At 32.7% G+C, this 21,087-nt stretch overlaps 1 protein-coding gene across 5 annotated transcripts in view; it reads right to left on the minus strand.

The window, feature by feature from the left end:
• The window catches only part of LOC143223672 (uridine-cytidine kinase 2-B-like), a 90,013-nt gene that overhangs the window by 24,551 nt on the left and 44,375 nt on the right, over nucleotides 1-21,087 (minus strand). The window contains exon 7 of one of the 5 annotated variants that reach the window (XM_076451935.1): nucleotides 1,753-8,873. The exons of 3 other annotated variants lie outside the window; for them this stretch is intronic. In XM_076451935.1, the coding sequence (XP_076308050.1) occupies nucleotides 8,740-8,873 (134 nt within the window). In that variant the 3' untranslated portion in view covers nucleotides 1,753-8,739. Of the gene's footprint in view, nucleotides 1-1,752; nucleotides 8,874-14,684; nucleotides 14,822-21,087 lie in introns of those variants that run through there. One more of the 5 variants, XM_076451947.1, reaches the window with a different exon arrangement.

The following is a 21,087-nucleotide window of genomic DNA, read 5'->3' on the forward strand; positions in this document are numbered from 1 at the left end:
TGTCCAAATTAGCACCAACATTACTTCTTTCTGACAACACAGTATTTTATTTTTTTTAAAACGATACAACGACTCACAGTTAACTCTTTTAATTCAAAATGATATGAGACAGTAAATTGGTGTGAATAATAAACACATTCTACCTAAAAAACTTCAGTGACGATATTAGCCTTCCTATGACGATATTACAGTACCTTGACACAATATTCCATTTGAAAAATAATGCTCCCTTATTTCATTGTATTCAGGAAAACATGTCAGTTTTATTCATCGCTCATAAGGTTCCTGCCATAAAGCACCACGAACAAAACAATTCATACGTATAATACTTTTCCTTTAAAGTGACCATATTACCCTCCATTGCTCTATTATTTGATTCAAACTTAAGATCATGGTTCGGTCACATGTTGTTTCACACGAGAGACGCAATAGTTGCTGCCCTCACATGGATGAATAAATGATTAACTGAGAACAACTGTCCAGATATGTCACAAATTAAATTACACACAATGAATACCTAGTACACTACTTCCATAAGTGAACAGAGTCCTTGCACGGTCGAGGTCGCATAATTGAGGTAACTAGGGTAAAAACTCGTGTTTCAAGTACGATATACTACAATTATTTAACCACTGAAACATCGATTGGGTGAAGGAAAGATTTCAAATGGATACAGGCGGGATTGTATCCTCGACTTCCAGCATGCGAAACGTGGGATATGCCATATGAACCAAAGGCCAGTTTGTTTGCTTTTTTAACATGCAATTCTGTTTGGTGTTCTTGCAATTAAACACCAAAGCTACACAATACAATACCTGTACTATGCTTACCACGGGTATTAAAATCCGTTTTCTAGCGTTGCAAGTCCACAGACTTTACCACTGTTTCGCTAGAAGTCACACACATGAAGCATTATTAAGTGGAATACAATATATATGCATATATGTATGAAAATAGCAAATTTTTAAATATATAAATCCTTTAAATAATACTGTTGTTGTATAATGAAGTCGGACATGAATATAAAAAATATTAGGCAAAATATCGAGCTGTTGTACTTGCATTTAAAGTAAATAAGTGTAAAAACATGGAGTAACTATAAACGAAATATATCTGTATAAAATATTGTGTACAAACACCTTGACTTTGGGGATAATTTCCATCTTTAACTAAGATGTTTAGATTTTTTCTTGGTCAAACTCTTAATAAAATGACGTTATAAACCAGTGAAATTTTCACTATTTTCTTTTACCTTCCATAATAGATTTAACTCTCTATGTTGTTTTGGTTTCAAATGTCATTATGTTTTTTGTTTTGTTTTTGTAAATTTATTGTGCATGTTTATGTGTCTAAATCGCATTACGATATAAGCTCAAACCTGTTATTTTCTTTCGTACAACGAGTTTTCTGTACAGCATTCGAAATGAGGAAAGTTTTAGCAGTGACTACTATGACTAACTGCTATAAATAAGACAGCGGATAAAGTCGTGCTTCGCGTACTAAACGAATTTAAACTTTAGGCCTAACTGTCGTATTTTAGGCGCCTATTGTGATTTAATAGAACTTCTTTATATATAAACAACGGAAGGATAAAGAATTAACTTTATATATATATATATATTTTACGTGGCTAATTATGTAGCTGAGGTAAATGTTTTTAATGTTATATAAATCAGTTTGCACTCGTACAGAACAATGCGCGTTAAACGTCGGTCCAGGTTTTCACTGTTACGCAAAAGTACCACTGTACAATTATCAATATTGAAATTTTTATATGATCTTACCACGCATACACAAATGGATTGACTAATACGTATTGCTTTTTTAATTACATACATTAGACAGTTAAATGAAAAATACAACGTAATTTATTTTGCTAGATCTTATACTTTTTTATGATTAAGAGCAGTACTCATTAAGTTTTAAACATTTCTTCACAAATAACCATCCATGTAGTCACTTCAGTACTGATGTGTTCCTGTACGAATTCTTGTCAATTTCAGTATACTTTACTAGAATTAAATGTAACTGTATACAAAATGCACAAACTATTTTACTTTACCATGATCGGTTTGGTTTGTTTTGAATTTCGCTCAAAGCTACTTGAGGGCTATCTGTGCTAGCCGTCCTTAATTTAGCAGTGTAAGACTAGAGGGAAGGTAGCTAGTCATCACCACCCACCGCCAACACTTGGGCTACTCTTTTACCAACGAATAATGGGATTGACCATCACATTATAACATCCTTGTAGCTGAAAGGATGAGCATGTTTTGATGTGACGGGGATTCAAACCCACGACCCTGGGATTATGAGTCAATTGCCTTAACCACCTGGTCATGCCAGGCCCTTTACCATTATAGCTATGATACAAGTTGTAAAAGTATATAAATACATATACATAAGAAATAATGTTACAATGCCATTATACTGAACAGACATCATTAATGCCATGTTTGAACACATCATTTAGAGTATATACTCATATTATGCATAGTTGGCACTTATTACCAGAAATTTTTCATCTTTTTTACTGAAAAGGGGAATGCTTTCAGGGCATAAGCTGTACGATAGTATTACTAACAGTTACCGTGGTTAGCCCAGGATAACAGCTCCCGATTAAACACTCAAAGTAAAATTTCTGCATGTTACACTGCTACATGTGCTTCTTAGAATGGTGAATAGATTGTATACAGCTTCACTGTTACACTTCAAATCACTCTTTTGCACTGGTTACTAACACCCAACACTGAACTTTGCATGAGGTGCATTATTTCACAAAAGGATTGAGGGTGAAGAATGCTATCTTCCTATGAGTCTTCAATTTAGCTGATAGTCTACACTGACATTGACATAATGTTTGCAAATATGTTAAGTCACTATGACTAAAAATGTCTTACAGGTCAATTCCATATGCCAATATACCCCACCCCCTTAGTTGCTTTCAGTATAATATGATGACATATCTTTTAAATAGCTTACAAAAGGAAGTATTTGGTGATTTCAACCATACTACATAGACACCCACTATTATCCTCCTTTTAAAAGACAGAAATTTCCTTGTTTTTATCCATTGCCAAAGCTCAAACAATCTGCTGATACATAATATAACCAGTCTATTTATACATACAAATAAATGGAGAAGCTTAATAAAGTGACTGTCAGTGTATTTTACACTTCAGATGCTTACAAGACCAAAATAAGTGCAATTCCACTTGAGATAAACCTGTATAATTTTTGCATACACACTAATTAATAATAATACAATTACTTAAAAACACAGATTCAACACTTCAATGGTATAAGTGATTTGTTTTAACCATATCCTATTACAGGAAGTTACTCAATACCTTAGGACAGACAATGTGATGAAACATTTAAAGCATAATTTTCAATGGGTGTTTAAAACTTGTCAGGCATAAGGTTACAACTATATCAATTTTCTCTTCCATGATAGAAATTTTCTGCACATAAACTCACTGTAATGTTTCAATCTCAAAACTTAAAATACTAACTTTTACCAGTTTACACAACCTATACTATCAATATCTACTCTATTGACACACAGAAAATTCCTGCAGGGAAGAACAAACTGTTTTTATATTAAGTATTAGTTTCACATGGAATTGTTCATGTGCACAAATTATTAACATAGCTTCCATATCTTAATTTTGTTCTACCAGTTAGAACATCAACTACGACTGACAAGCCAAGCCTATATATTAAGCAAAGTGTGTATATATTTGAAAAATTCTAATTAATATAATTTCCTCAGATGATGGTATAAAATAAGGCTTCATATTTAATGGAAACATGTTTATGAATAATGCAGAAAACACAGTTCACATGTATCTTCTTTGGTACTTCTAGAATAAACTACAATAAAATAAAAACAGACTAGAATAATGATCCACATAACAATAATAAAATTTAAGCTTTATGAAAATTGAAGATTTTCTTACTGTACTTGACCACAGACATATTTCTGAGTGAGCATATGCTATGTAACAGAAATTACTTAATTTTTCCAGTTTAATTTATGTAATCAAATTCTCTAGTGTTTAATTGTTACTTCACACATTTACACTTTTAACAGGAAGAGCTTTCACAGAAGTTACTTAAATAACAATATCAAATAAGATTAAACAAGAAAAATTCAAATGTAAAATGAGTTTCTTTAAATCAAAACTAAGTGACTGATTTTATAAATGTACAATGGGCTATATATGCTGTACCCACCCAGATACCAAAACCCAATGTTTAGCATCAGAAGTCTACAGATGCACAACAAGACAACTGGGAGCAGAGGAGGGCAACAACTGTCGACTACTGTTAAGGGCAATATGAATTATTTCCTGTAGCAAACACAACTGCATAGCTGAATTGGAAATTTTCCCTATTAATTTCAAATTAAGTATAATATACAGTTTTAAATTAAATGATACAAGTCTAAATATAAAATTTATTGGGATTAATTAATATAAGCAGTAGTAAACTAAACACTGCATACTACAGTTAAAACCTGCTTTGTTTTATGTAATATGATCACAACTTGATAAAGAAACAAAAACAACACTGTATAAATCCAAGTATTCTGCTTATTATTATACAACAGTTGATGTGTTGTTGAAAAATGCAAATGCATGAATTGATTGCCCCCATCATGTAATCTTTTAAGACACAACAGAAACAAACTTTTATGTTAAAGTTTTAGGTTATACATAATTAAGAATTCTTACAAATTATAATACCAAGCATGTACATATGACACCTAAATTTCTAACTGACCAAGAACACTTGATACATAATACACATGGTTGTAAAGATGCAGTTTGCCTTTATAGACAACTGGTTAAGAAAAAAATGTACTCTTTGATTATGCATAATGACAAAATAATTAGGGTTTATTACAGCACTTGCACACAGAACCAAAGTTTGTAAGACACCCCACAGTGTCATAATGTTGCTCTTACTTCTGCACTTCACCATCTAATCTAGCCATAAAACCTTCAGGTTTTATTTAAAGCTAACAGCAAGAAATAACAGTTCTGACAAACATTAACAAGAAAATTTCCTGCAAAAAAAAACAAAAACAACTTGTATTTCTTCATAAATTTCAACCTCCTCTGCTTAAGTCCAAGTTGCTGAGAATACATCAAAAAAAAAGTTACCTTAACTTCATAGTTTAGAAAGCATTAAAAATTTTATTTATGAAAGTACAGAAAAAAATAAAAAATATTCCAGGGTTTAAAATATCCATGAAGATAAAGAATTGAATATGCAAATAAAGACTTAAATTGATGAGAAAACCATAACTTATGAAATTTAAGATCTAATATAGAGGTTATCTATAACAATAACAATACTTTCAATGGAAAATATAAAAACATACTGCATTAGCAGAGAAACTAAAATATGTAAAGAAACCAATCTTTCTCTCTCTCTCTCTCATGTACTTATACCTCTATGTAATAAATTCAAGAGGTTAACTTCATTCAAAATTATAATCATATCATATAATAGTGAACTTATGGTAACATTCAGGGCCTTGAAACAAACTCTTGATTAAATCCTTAAAGTTTGTCCAAGAAATTTCATTATACAACAATACCACAACAGTCACACTAGTGCCATTCAAGAAAAAAATGAATTAAAGCATCAGAATAGCACCAAACAAGAAAATACAATATACTGTGTATTACATGCATAAAATGAATACTTACAAGTACAAGAAAAATGATGTTGTAGATATATAAAAAAATTAAAAACTACAAAAAAAAAAAGGCATTCAGTAAGTTTTATAGTTACTTGAGTCAATAACCTAACATTTATAAAAATGTGGCTTACAAGATCACATTAAAATGATAGAACAAACTAGTAATATATAACAAAGATTAAAAGGTGCTTTCAAAGCACTTGACACCAATAAATTGGTGATGATGTTTACATAATTCAATCTAAAACAGTGCATTATTTCTTTCTGCAAAACACAATAAGCTATTTACTGAGTACTAAATGTAAAAAATATAATTATGAATTCAACTTTGGTATATCAAAAACCTGAGTTCCATTATCTCTATAAAGTATAGCCATCACTAACTTCAAAGACACATTATATGCATACTGACATAATTACCTCAAAGCTTGCTCAGAATAAAAAGTATCAAATTGATACACACAAGACTTATTACTGATGCATGAACCCAGTTTACCATGTCTTAGATAATTCTAACAAAGAAATGTAGTTTACAGTTTGCTATCTAGAATCTGAAAAAAGTTTCACAATATCATCAAACAAAAGTGGGAAATTAACACAGTAACCACCAAATCAGACACTGTGCTCTCACAATACTTTTGATGGATATTTGGAGTAATAAACAGCCAAAGTGAACTTTTCAGAAATATTAAACCAGTAGATCACGTACAGAAATGCACATTTACAATATCCTACACTCATAACTTTTAACTATTTTAGGTGAAATAACAGCATACTACTACAATATTTTGTGCTTAGTACAAAAAAATTTATATCAGTGCTCAATATTATTTCTAAAATAAGTTGCTGAAACTTCATACCAATTTAAATTTATCCTAGGTTAGCTGTACAACTGTACTCAAATGCAGATGTAACATATTTGAACTTTGTTATTCATAATTTTCACCCATTTTCATGAGTGCAAAAGATGTATGCTGCACTTTAAACAACACAGTTGTTAACACTCCTACGAAAAGTGGGGCCTAATACGCCCCAGAGCAACTTGAAAGATTATTAATATTAGGCTAATAATTTTGTATTTAAATGAAATTGCCATTTAAATCCATTAATGAATGGATTAACGAGGTTCCCACTGTCCCTATCTACTATCTAGCGAAACCACAGCCAGGGGAACGGGCTTAGAGAAATCAGGACTAGAAACGTCTTTTCGTAGGAGTGTTAAAAAAATGTCATTTTCTATCAAAAAATAACTTTAGAAATACACCGTTGCTAATTTTGTGGACTTAAACCCCTTTGTTTTTCTCTCTTTTCCATTACCCTATTTATAATTAGTATGCTTAATGGTATCTTTCTTTTAAAATACACTTATGTCCCTTCATGAGTAACATTTTTAGTGGGGAGGGGACATAAAAAATGTACATTTTGTATGTCCATGAAAACAGTACACAATCCCTTATCAAATTTTAATTTCAATAACAAGCTTTATAGTTCACTTAACATATCTTTATAACTTCCTTTTGCATTATACTAAATTTTAATATACAGTTCAATTATGCATAAATTTAAAAAATCTTTATAAAAATTTAAAGATGATGATCATACAAAAACAATAAATGAGTAAACTACAAAATGTAATAGAGAGTAACTACAGTTTTCTATGTCAATATATATATATAAATATTCTTAATACAGAGGGGAAAATGTACTATCAACCAATGAACACAATTCTTTTACAAACTGGTACAATAAATCCTGAACACCTATGTAGTCATACATTCTGATTCATTCTTCTAGCAGCAGTTTAACAATTTATTCAAGTTACACTTATGTGCAAAATGACTAAAACAAGTCAAAATAAACCTGCCTGTATTATCTTTATTTGTCATTTATTTCCTACTATTAAGCAATATATTTATAAATTCATAAAACTAATGAACAGTTGTTTAAAATAAAATGAAAATAGCTTTTTTAACTAAAGAAAGGTAACTACTGGCATGTGTATGTAGTCATTATATATGCATTTTTATAGTACTGAAGAATCCACTAATGTGATTTTACAGATTAAATACAAAATGTTACCTCTCTAACAACACAAGAAAACATTGATCAAGTTATGGAATTTCTCTACTGTTGCTTCATTTTACAAATCATTAGTTAAAACTTCATGAAAAGTATTATTTGAAAAAAAAATCCTGAACTACATAAACTGAAATTCACCATTTATAACTGAAAGTAAAGAGAATATGAAAATCTGCTAACTTTTTATGAGCAGTACATTAAAATACATCCAAAATGAATGAATCAAGATAAGCACTAAGTTATGCATGTTTAATAAACACAAACTTGAATATCTCTTTTCTTTGTCATGGTAAGAAATTTAACATACCACATTAGCTTTTATATATCTATGGGATTACTAATACAGAAACTATGACCCGTTGCTCTCTATTGTTTGATTAGCATCTTATGTACATATTAGTATAACAGAAATAAGTTCAACATAGCTCATATACACAGTAGCTGTCTTCATTCTTTTAATTACATACCTTTTACCTATAGTTTACCTAGCTCAAAGTTAATTCTTGGATGTCAACTCAGTTTCCTTTATCAAAATATATGATAATAAATAAACATTACAGTTAAGTTTCAATGTCAAGGCAATAACTTAACCCTTAAAAACAAGTTTTACACATTTATTTAATTTTTGTATTTTCCTTTTTAATGCACACTTGGAACTAAACTCTTATCATTGTTAAATTTTAATCAAGTGCTAATGTATGTGTTCTACTTACTTGAGTATATACATTTATGATATATATATATATATATACACACAGAGTAAAATATATATCAAAAAGCCAGCATAATAAAATATCTTCAACCACCAAACACACAAACTACAAATGGAATGAAACATGCTCTGAAGTAACTATACATATAAAAGGGAATTGACAAGGACACCCAGATATTTATTTAAATTACAAATTCACAAGGGGAAGGTGTTGGTGAGAAGCAGAAGAACAAAGTCAGGCTGGGAGCTCATTTGAAGAAGGATGCTGACAAATAGCAGGATCCATGCTGCAGGAGCAACAACGTTGGGTTCTGTTACGGGATATTTTCAGGAGCTCTTCTATATGTCGAACTATCAGATCAATGGCAACTGGAACAAAGGTTAGAGGATGAAACTTGAGTTTAAGTCACAGCATTCTAACTTTTCTACAACTCCAGCATGCATATTTAAATTATATTTTTAATTAGTGACTAGGTCAATATGCAGTTAGTTTAATGAATGCCAAACACTGCAATTTGACATTTGTATAAAATATGTGAACATGCAACTGGAAAAATCAGCAGGAAATATTAATGATGAATACTGTTATGCAAATGACACACAAATATTGAATAAACATTATTTTAAAACTAAATTTGTAAATTCTGATGACATTGGCCATAACAACTAATGTAGCAATATTTCTAGTGGAAATCATGACTGCAATAACTTTAAAATTTTGATAATAGTTTTCATACAATTAAATCCGAAAAGCATAGACACTTTGAATGCAACAATAAAAAACACAAGGATGCAGTAATACTCAAAACTAAGAAGAGACAATGCAATGAATATATTGTACCTGCACCCTCTTCTAGAAGTATCATGTTTGAATGGATTTATTCATAATTTATAGTCAATTTGTGTTGTATTATGTTAATAATTGTTAAAAATGCACTTCAGAGTGTATGATTTTATTTATCATAAGTCATGTGACACATAAGAATTACTGTAATTACTCAAAATAATTGGATATTTAATCATTTAAAGGTTTGTTTGGGTGTTCAAGGATAAATTTTTGTATAGAAACAAAATTATTCCTTCCACTAGCCACAATCTGCAAAACATTTGCAATATTTATTTCATTTTGTGCCCATAGCTTGAATTTTCCTTATTTTATCATTTTTACCCTTGACATTTAAGCTACACTTTCTTTGCAAGCATTGTGTCAGATAAATAAATCCTGGTATATTTGAAAAACTTTTCTAAAGCCAGACGAACAAACTGCAAATGCATATTTTAGATTAAATGAGTTGAAAAAGCCCCTAGAAATTGTATTTTGTGTAATGGTTTTGTTTTGTTTTTTAAAAGGAAATTACATGTGGTTCAAGCATTGCTGTGTGATTGAAATCAAATTCATTCATCGTGTTACAATGACGACATTGTGTCATTGTGTACCATACTCATTGCATTAACCCTTAAGTGGCAGCCATCATCAACTGATGCTGCTACCTTCAACATCCAGCTGTTTAACACTCCTACAAAAAGTGGGGCCTAATAGGCAATTTAATTTAAATACAAATTTATTAGCCTAATATTAATAACATTTCAAGTTGCTCTGGGGCCTATTAGGTCCCACTTTTCGTAGGAGTGTTAAGAGTCAAAAAGACTGACCAAACAAACAAAAAAAAACAGGTGAGGTAATTGTAAATGTAAAAGCCAATGTGCAATCCAAACTCCTTCAATAAAGGCTTTTCTAACAACAAGAGATTTATAGCACTTCACTGAAAAATATGGAAGAAATGTTCCAGAGGGACAAACATATGCATGCTATTTATACAGATTTCTGAAAAGAAACTATTACTGAGTACAGTTTTGAAATCAACTTTCATAGGAAATTGAATCAGATTCAATTAACTAAATAATCATTATAACCCTAATGGAAATCATTAAAATATTTCACCCATGCTTGTTTTTAGAGAAAACACAACTTAAAGTATTTGCAATAACAGCACTTCAGTAGTTACATGATAGAAATTATTACTTTTATAGGGTTGCAATGAGATGAAATTAATGTGCGCATTGTTCAGCCATTTCAAAACATATATAATTCTGGAAATATTAGTTAAATAACAGGAGTTTTACAAATATACTGAAAATATCTATCATTTTATTTACTTTATGAAGTTTTGAAAAATTATACCATGTCAAAATTACTGTGAGGAACAAATATGAACAAAACCATTTAACTTTTTGTTAAAATTACAGTTAGGTATGAACATGCACAAAACATTCAACTTTTTGTTCATTTTTTCTTTAATAGCTTATACATGTATGCAGCAAGGGAGTTTCACAAAACCTAATGACTGCATTATGCTTCAAGTAATATGCACTTTATTAGATGTCTGTTAGCTCTAGTTATACACTAGATTAAGAGAAACTGTGTGATTAGGAAATAAAACTTAATTAGTAATATTATAGAAGTATTTTGTTTCAACTACATATTGTACACAAAAAAAAGAAAAACAATTTTAAAAAATTACATCTTCATAAGATATATCTAGTGTATCTTCATAAAAATTGGTAATGTTTTAGTAAGCATGAAAAATATGTTGTACGTAAAAAAAACAATTTCTTTTTAATAAAATATTTGTGGGAAATATTAATTCCATAGTTGTGTTTGTTTGTTTAGAATTAAGCACAAAGCTACATAATGGTCTATCTGTGCTCTACTCACCATGGGAATTGAAATCCAGTTTCTAACGATGCTAATCCATAGACATAAGAGTTGTTCTACCTGGGGCTTCATAATTGGGATAACTTATACTTAATTTATATAATATCTATAACCTCTTAAAATGAACATGAAGATTTAGAATTTTTTCAGTAACATTATATATTTTATATGCAGATTTCTCTACACATAAAAACATACTAAATTCCAGGGTCATCAGAGACATCATACAAGAATAACCAAAGGAATGGTCGAAGAATGATGAAATCAATTAAATTACATAATTCTTTCCTTTTTTTGTACTGACTGGGAAATTACAAATTATTTATACCAACAGTTTAAGAAATTCTATTATTTTATTAAATTTGTTTCATGTTTTATTTTTATTTTGCTATATGGAGTAGTAATCCCTCCCTAAAACAAAAAACACAGTGTGAACCATCATAATGTTTCCAAATATCTGCTCTGAAAAACAAGCAAAACATTTCATTTTTGCACACACTGAAAGTTCCTTAGCCTACTTCAGTCATTAATTCCATACTGGATGAAATAACTTATAACGTCACAATAAAAACAATAAAGAAATAAGCTACTGTCACAACAACCTGATAACTTTTCAGGAGGTGTTACAGTCCTTGACAGTACAGTTAAGGGCTGGATAAAACAATACCCCTGGCTGAAGACTGTTAAAAACAGATGGGTTCAAATCTGCTTTTGTTGTTACCAGGTAAAGTTGTTGGAAAGAAGAATGTGATGGGTACTACTGGTTCTCTTAATCGGGTTTATACAATTAAACATCACAATAACAGCAGTGATAAATTAGATACAGTAAGAATGAATGTACAAAGAAAAACTGAAAATGTTGAATACACCAATAGTGATGATGAGGGTTGTACATCCAAGTATAAAGTGAGTCTAAAAAATCACCATTTCAAACAACTTATTTTAATGCATAATCAAAGCATACACTTGAAACCATAAATAAACTATTAGGTTTTCCCTTTCTGAAACCTGAAGCGAAAAGTTTAAGATAGACCTCATTTCATGAAATGCAAAAAGATCACATTAAGCAGAGATGCCAACTATTTCAAATGACTGAGTGTAATGATTGTAGACAGAGCCCGTACAGATATTGTACAACTACCGGATACAGTTTGGAGTCATCCATGTCTGTGGATAAACTGTAAACACTGTTAGTAAGTATGCTTGAAATCATTTTGTCATCTTCACAACCCAACATTTGTACAATAGCTGTAGTTTTGGTCCTAGCACAGCCATATTTTTTTGCTATATCAGAGTCTGGGAACATTTTTCTGAATAGATGTCCTGCATGATCGGCTACAGCTAGGGGTAAATTATGAGCAATGACGAATTGCATGAACATCACTTCTGCATTTATGGTTTCATATTGTGAATTCTTACTCATAAACGTTGTTATCTGCATCGTTGTCTTCGCCTCAGCCTTTTGTTGGTGAGATGTCGATTTTGCATGTCTGGAACAATCGTTTATCCCGCCATGCGCCACAGAAAACTCAATGTGACAAACTGTACAAAACGCACGACTTTCACTGACTTTTGATGCAATGACCAGATATTTTGCACGATACTCTTTTCTAAATTTTTGATTCACAGTTTTAGTCCTTTTAGATTTGTCAGAAACAAGACAATCTGGTGAACGAGGCCTCTTTTTTTCCATCTTGTGAATGATCGCATTGGTGTTTCTATGCCGCTTAGAAAACGAGAAATACCCATCTACGCGAGTGCTGATTGGCTGACAAGCACTGATGACGTAACTATGGATTCCCTCACGTAACCAGTATGGAGAAGCACCACACTTAAACTATTGGCAGACGTCAGAGATACAAACATTTTTTATTATTTCAAGCACAAACATTATTATCGCAAGTAGCCATTTGGACTATGTCTTTTATTTGTTATCAAAATTTATTTGTATCTCACTAGAAATTTTCTTTTCACACCTTTCAAGTCCTATGGGAACAATTTATCACTTTATTGTATAGGCCTATATAATATATAATAATTTGGTAGTTGCAACAAGTCGTAATATTTGTCTGTATGAGCGTATAGTCGTAATGTATACACCAAAATCGTAATGATTACACTCAAATCGTAATGGTTGACATCTTTGCATTAAGTTATTTATGTAACGACATTGTAAATATCACCAAAAATGTGACTTTATGGTATCATGAAAGATGAGTTGTGTGATTCAAAACCTTGAAGAAATATGCTGGTCTCTTGAGTAAAATAAGTAAAAATGTTGGGGTGTAAAACCCGATATTGGCAAAACCCATAATTTTAGCCAACATTTGAAAAATACCTTTGTTAAGTTAGGAACAGACATGACCTGTTGCTGTAGTAGGTGAAAGAGCTGGTAAAGGTGTGCAAGTCAGTTTTCTTTATTTGTCACACATATATACTGTATAGTCAAAGACTTGAAAGGTCTGTATCATAAAAAAAAACTAAAAAATTCAAATCAAGATTCAACAGTGTGTATTACTTTTTAAGCACCACTGCAGTATGAACTGCAAAACTGCATAATATTAAGAGCATTTCTAATAAAAAAAACTGCAATTTAAAGAACCACACACTGTGAGATGTTTGAAGCATGAGAAATACAGCTGATGCTGTGTATGATGATTATCCTTCTGTTGTCATAACTCTTTCTGAACTAGATACAATAGATGTGAAAGCTAAATCAGTACACATATATCTTGACAGAATTAAAACAACTTTAATTACAAGCTTCATATTAGATGACAATAATGAAATTTAGGCATTACATTGTGAACATCAGCATAAAAATCTGGTATTCAGTCAAGAGAGACCACTAGCTTAGTCTACTTTAGTTGGACTGGATGAGCTAAAGAAAAGTGGTGAAAAGTTACAGAGATGGTGAACATTGTAATAAAATGATAATGTACAAATTGTATAAAGTTTTCTGTTTCAGAAAGGATTCCTTCAGGAATTAACACTTTCTTAAATCAAATATATATTTCCTCATCTTATACAACAGCTATTACTTGACTGCTAAGAATTCCCTCCTTGCCCCCACCTAAGAATTGGTGTAAATTTTTCTCACTTGCTCCAGTGTTTTATTCCCCACTTAACTGCCCGTGGTGATACCTATCACATGATATTGTGCACCTACATCAATGCATTCTATATCCTGGCACTGTATATAACATTATCACTTTTTCAAAACTAGCCCAATCTTCACTCTATAAAACCACTTTTTAGTGGGAGGAATGGTGTAAAAGGGTATATATTTTATTGAAGCACATTTTCAATTTAAGAAAATGTTAACTTCAAAACATACTTACCTCCTTTCGTACTACAGCTTGAAACTCACATTCATAACGTGAAGGAACTGGTGAGATCATTATCCATACAAAATGCATCTGCATATATCTTGGTTGTGCCAATAGAAGTTTTGCACCATAGTGGGGAAAGCTCACTACATTCATAACAGATATGATCTTCACTTGGAACTTAATTCATGTACTGTGGATGTAAGTTTACATCATCTATCATTGCTGTTGGCTAAACATTAACCAAATAGTCGAGGTTCTAATACTTGAAGCTGAAATATAACAGGGTCATGGCCTCTATAATTCACAATGGTAGCTAGAAAATTTGAACGTTTTGATGATTTAATTAGCACAAGTAATCCTGAAATATATAATGTTATTGACACCTTTTATCCAGCAGAATAAAAAATTGAAAATACTTCAATTTCTAATAGATACACATTATTTAGATTTAGAAATTAAAGCAATTGATAAAAAGGATATCAACATAAATATTTTTAACAGAAGAAAAGATTTTGACTTTCTAATATATAGTTTACCCTCCTTACATAGTAATGTGCCATACCCATCTATTATAAACATTATTACTTCACAGTTATTCATATATTGTAAAATTTGTAAGAAATTACAATATTTTATTAATAATGTCGATACACCAATACAAACCTTAATAGGTAATGGATTTATTAAACAAATTTTAGATAAAATTATTAAATTTTTCTGTAATAAATACAAAGAAAATAAAATCATAGAAATTCTACTAAAACTTATTTTCAGTTAAAAATGAGGTCACCTAAGAACTTAGCACTACTTTACATGAATGTACAATTTGAGCTGCATATGAAAGCATGACAGTCACAGTAAACTATCATTTTACTGATGTCATGTTAATGAGTGCTTCTACCATACTGGGAGCAGGAATGCTAACTTCAAGAGGTAAGTTTTATCTTACTTACACCCAAATGGTAGTACCCCATTTTCCTTATTTTTTATTTTATTTATTTATTTATTTTTCATCTCTTTATGTTTATCTGTTTCTTATTTTTATTTTAACTTGTGAGAGCAGTCACCCTCCCACAACTATCTGCAGGCAGTGAAGGGTGATATAGATGTGGGATGTTCTGGGCTCGAGTACCCACATCTCTCTCTTCTAATTTCTAATGTTCTTATGCAAGACTGCAAACTGGAGGTTAAGACTGAGAGACAGTATATCCCCACCTCAACATGGATCCTACTTCTGCAGTCACCTCCAAAACCTAGGATATATTTTATAACTCCACAATGTAGCATATACCCTAGGATCTTTTTAAAAATATGCTGCATATTTTGTTTAATTTTAATGTGCTTTGTTTATGGTGTAAAGATTTATAATTATAATATAATTAATCATAAGTTGGGGTCTATTGTTTTAAATGCAGTCCTTCTTATGATTTTGTTTACTTATTTGGCTTCATTTGGATGTAATTATTTAATTTCACTAAAATACATATATCAAAATATACTTCACAAGTGAATCGCAACCTGTCATCATAAAGTGATGTATTTCAAGCCACTAGAACCATAACAAGAATGTGAGCAACACCAAAGTGTACAAACCTTCTCTTTCCAACTAAGTGGACAAAGTAAATACTATTTATCTACAGAATTATGAAGAGGACATGAAACAAACTATACTCAACCAAGGATTTGGGATGGCACCACTCTGCATTTAGAATTATAAGGAAACAATGGACCCTCTTAAATGTACAGTGTACTGAACCAACATCAATTAAGAAGAAGGGCCATGCTCAACCCAACTGGATAGCTGAACGTCAAATCCGAACTAGTATTATAGGTAGATTCCCACATAGGCTTGTGCCTCTCCCCTACCCATAACTGGGTAAAAACATCTAAGATCCCATGAGGGAGGGGCAACTTCCTTCTTTTCTCTAAGAGTTGGGGAAAATTCATTCAAACACTTTGGGGAATAACCTCTTTCCACCACCCTAGTGACTGGTAACTGTTTGGTAAAGGTTCCCTAGTTTCACTAGTAGAACAAGGGCAGTAGTACTGACTGGAGAATCCAGAGAAACAGTTCTCTAAAAACAGTGCAATAAGTGAATCTAACTCCCTTAGTATTTAAAACATATCAACCCTAATTTATTCAATCCAAAGATCGACAGGGGCAGGCAGAATCCCCTATTGTTTTACTCACTATAGTTTGTGAATAGTGGTCTAGCATAGTACAGTAATAACACCTGGTCAACCTCTAGGTGGTCTTATGAAACATATCATTCGTACACACCCTACTGCAACCTAGATAAAGTATATTGAATTAATAGTTTAATAAAAACACATCTGTTTGAGCAACAGTTGCTATAGAATGGGATTCTATAAAAAGGAGATAAAGAACCCTGGAAAGTAAAGAAGAGACACAAGTAGCAATTAAAATAACTACAGGGGGTAGTCAAAAACCATAGAATGAAGATACTGCCAGATCATGCAAATAATGTGAAATAAAAGTATTGGAGGAGGTCCACACAACATCCAACACAATGTCTTCCAGCAGGCAATTTAGCTGGGTGACAAAAGATATAGAAATATGATGAATCTGATGATACCTGACTTGCAGAAACCTCCATGCCTTTAGAGGTCCCAGACTAAGTGATATGGGTCAATTTTTGTATCCACCTTGTCAATGTAACTGGGGATAAATCCTGGGAAACTGAATGATGCTAATGAAAAGTCATTGTCTAGCACCTATAAAGGCATTAGACTAAGTAACATAACACTTTAAGACCCTCACTAGACATAAAAAAACAATCAAGATCTGATCAGCCACAGAAATGAGAAATAGTGATCAGATGAATTGGTGAAGATAATTTATCCTCTTCTCTGGCTACATTTCTCAGGGAAAAAGAAATGGTTTGAGAACATAAGTAGAATAATAAAGTGTTCTATGAACAATCAGTGCAAACAACTCTGACCAATGACATCCAAAAGTCAGCAGCAACAATAATTAAACCTTCAGGAAAAGGTGACACATCGTACACAAGGCTGAGGTCTCAAACGGATGCTGAGAAAGGGCATATAATGTCACGTTAATATATTAGTTAAATAACTCAAACAGTCATTTAGAACAAAGGACCCAAAACAATGTAGAAAGCTGGAAAGTACTGGGTACTAAATAATGTTCATCTTAAGTATCAAAAAGTAGTTGAGAAGATCATCTTATACAGGGTAATTGTGGAAAATGCAAAGCTCTTGTCAAAGAGCCAAATAAAAAAACAAATTATGGTTGGCACTCCTGACCAAAGTGGGTTTAACCTTCTCTCAACAGACCATTGCTGATATGTGTGCCATTTCAACTAATAAACGTCCATCTTGGGGCTAAGCAAAGAAAGAAACAGATATATGTCAAACTTAGAAATTAAATCCTGAGGCTGTGCAAAAAGATACTAACTTCCATGCTTGAAGCTTGAGCTTCAGGGTAGCTAGGTTTATAATGTCATATTAAGGCTACCTCAATAGAGATAGCCTAAGAGAAAGTGAAAGAGGTGGGCATTACTGAAAGTAGCACAAAAACAGAAACCAGGATTTAGCCACTATTCTGGTGGTCTCAACAGAACCTGGTAATGGGTTGTAACAAATCAGAGCTAGTACTTTCGGTAACACATAAATTAGTGGGAAAGCCTAGAGGTGTAATTCTGCCCAATCCTCATGAAATATATCAACAGCCAAAGCCCGAGGATGAGGTAAGGGGGGTAAATTGCCAGTAGTTAGGTGTTTAAAGAAATGATCAACGTTTTAAAATGAAAGCCAATCCAACAGAATGCCTGGCAATTCAGTATTTATTCTCTTGGGAGAATCTATTTTAGTCGAGACTATCTGTCACCAAAGTCATCAACCATGTAAACAAAGGTGAGGAGTAGTCTGAAGAAAAAGGATCCAAGGGTCAAAAACAAAAAGCTCTGGACCAAGTGACCCCTTGAGTAGAAATATAAGACACCACAGTAGAATGTTCAAAGTGCAACCTCATGATTTTCCGCTTAATAAGTGCGTACCATGAGATATCACATTTTTAACAGTAAAATGGTCTAAAACATTGTGCAGGGAAGCCTCATCATCCAAGTATCAGATCCTGGAATACCTGAATGCTTACTTTTGGTTTGGTTTGTTTAGAATTTTGTACAAAGCTACACAAGGGCTATCTGCAATAGTTGTCCATAATTGGAAAGAGCAAGCATGTTTAAACCTGTGACCCTTCAATTGTAAGCTAAATGCCATAAACACATGACCATGCCAATCCTTAATGTTAAGATATGCACCCCATATCTGAAGTGAGGCATCCATGAAGAGATGGATCTCTGAACAAAGTGGTGGCAGAGGGATCCACATCGTAGTAATATTCTGATATACCCATCCCTTGAGGAAAAAGATGATGGTTCAGAACAAGGAAACTGGGGATTCCAGTGAACCACTGTTCATGATCCATTGGTCACACAAAGGCCATTGAAGGGATCTTTTGTTCACTTGTCCTGACAGAATGAGGAATTTGAGTGATTTCCAAAAGAGAAAGAACCAGCTCCACAGTGGAAAAAGTGAGGTGCGTAAGTATTGGACTTCCTGTTCCATAGCTTGGAACAGAACAGGAGTCAACTGAGCCCAACTGATATACATGTTGAAAAAGGTACCTAGACTGAGGATATAGTGTGTGGAGTAAGAACAGATTTCACAGCTTTAATAATGAAGCCCACCTTGCTTGTTTCTGAAAGTAAAATCCAGTTGTGACATCCTGCCAACTGATGAGATGGTGCTAACAGTAATGGAATGGTTTGTGTGCACAGGCCTAGAGAAAGAAGGTGACAAGCAAAACCTCAGACAAATCAGCAGAACATGTGTAGTACTGAGGCAAGCCCAAAGAGCAAGCCCTGCACTTCAGCACAAAACACAGTGAAGGATATCATCACTATGGAAATGTGTAGATAGGAGTCAACAACATTAAACTTGGGCATCCAAAATCCTGGTAAAAAAAATGCCAATGCAGAGTCTGGAATGATTCACTTGTTAGGAATTGATATAGATGTAAAGACTGATAACTGGATGCCAATCTCCTACCTTCCTGGGCACAGCAAACAGATGTGATTAAAACCCTAGAAGAACTAGCATAACTCTCTGCACTGCACCATACACCAACAAAACACTGACAACTCTAGAACAAAGTTCCAAAGTTCAAGTATCTGTGGGAGGCAGAAATACTATAGATTGGATGGATAATGATGGTGCAAATGTGAACTGAATGACTTACTCTGACTAAAGGACCAGCAATGCCCATGGATCTGTGGTTATGGTTCTTCACACTTCCAAAAATTCTCGAACCTGAGCCTTGAGAGAGCCCAAAGGCATACAATAGTCAATGCCACCACCAGTGGTATTTTGACCAAACGAATGAACCCTTGGGGATGAACAGAATCTATTCTGGATATCAATGTACCTAGCAGCTTATATCAGAGGTCAGAACCCTCAAATAGAGGTGGAATTGTGACCCCTTGTAGGAGTCAAGAAAAGTCAAGACACCTGCCAACAACAACAGAGATTAATGTACATGCTAAAAACTGAACCTTTGCACATGCTAACAATGGTTTCAACTCATTATCAAATAGATGTGAAGATCCTGAGATTTCCAACAAAGTGATGATAAACATCTCAGCACTGTGTATATGGTGAGACAAATCCTAGAAAGTTGTGATTTATTGAATACAGACTCTGCTATAGAATCCCAAATTTTAAGCAGCAGGTATATTATTTGAAAGACAGAATATGCTTTCACCTAGCAATGGTAGGCTAAATCACATAGTTCCAACAACCATGGGGGAGAAGGCATATATGTCCCTTCTCATAACTGAGCAGTAAACTTTCTTGCATGAACTGCAATATTAGTGGATGAAGAAAGGACTAAGTATTTGCTCCCACACTATTCAGCCATCAAGAAAGGTGCAAGTTCAAATGCAACTGATGAAAGATCCAAAACATAAACTCAATGGACCAACTGAAGGAGCATGAAACAATTTATTTCAAAGTGGTCTCCTAAGTAGCCAACAGAATAAAGGAAGGCTCAAGAAAATGCAAACGTAAATTTTCTCAGAATGTTCAGAACCACTCTCAGAGTGGAACACCACCAAAAAAAAAATAAGGTCAGTGACAGTCTCAACTGAAAGTAACTCTCTCAGCCCCTCCCCAATTGTTGAATAATGATAGACATCAAAAGTGGGATGGGAGAGACCTGATTTGCCTCTGTGCCAGAAATAATAATCCAAGAATCCATGCCATGTATCTGCTTGCCAAGCAAAAGAATTGTTTTTATGCATATCAATTACATAACCCAAAGAATACTCAAAGTATCTCCAAAGATCATAGTACAGAAAAGCTCATTAGTGATGCTGTGTTGAGATTAAAGTGACAATATTATCTGAATGAGGTACTTACATACAGTAACAAGATAGAGGGCACGTTAACACAGGTGGAGAGTGTCATGCAACATATTCCCAAGAACAATTAA

The sequence above is a fragment of the Tachypleus tridentatus genome, chromosome 1 (genome assembly GCF_004210375.1).
Source record: "Tachypleus tridentatus isolate NWPU-2018 chromosome 1, ASM421037v1, whole genome shotgun sequence".
Taxonomy (NCBI): Eukaryota; Metazoa; Arthropoda; class Merostomata; order Xiphosura; family Limulidae; genus Tachypleus; species Tachypleus tridentatus.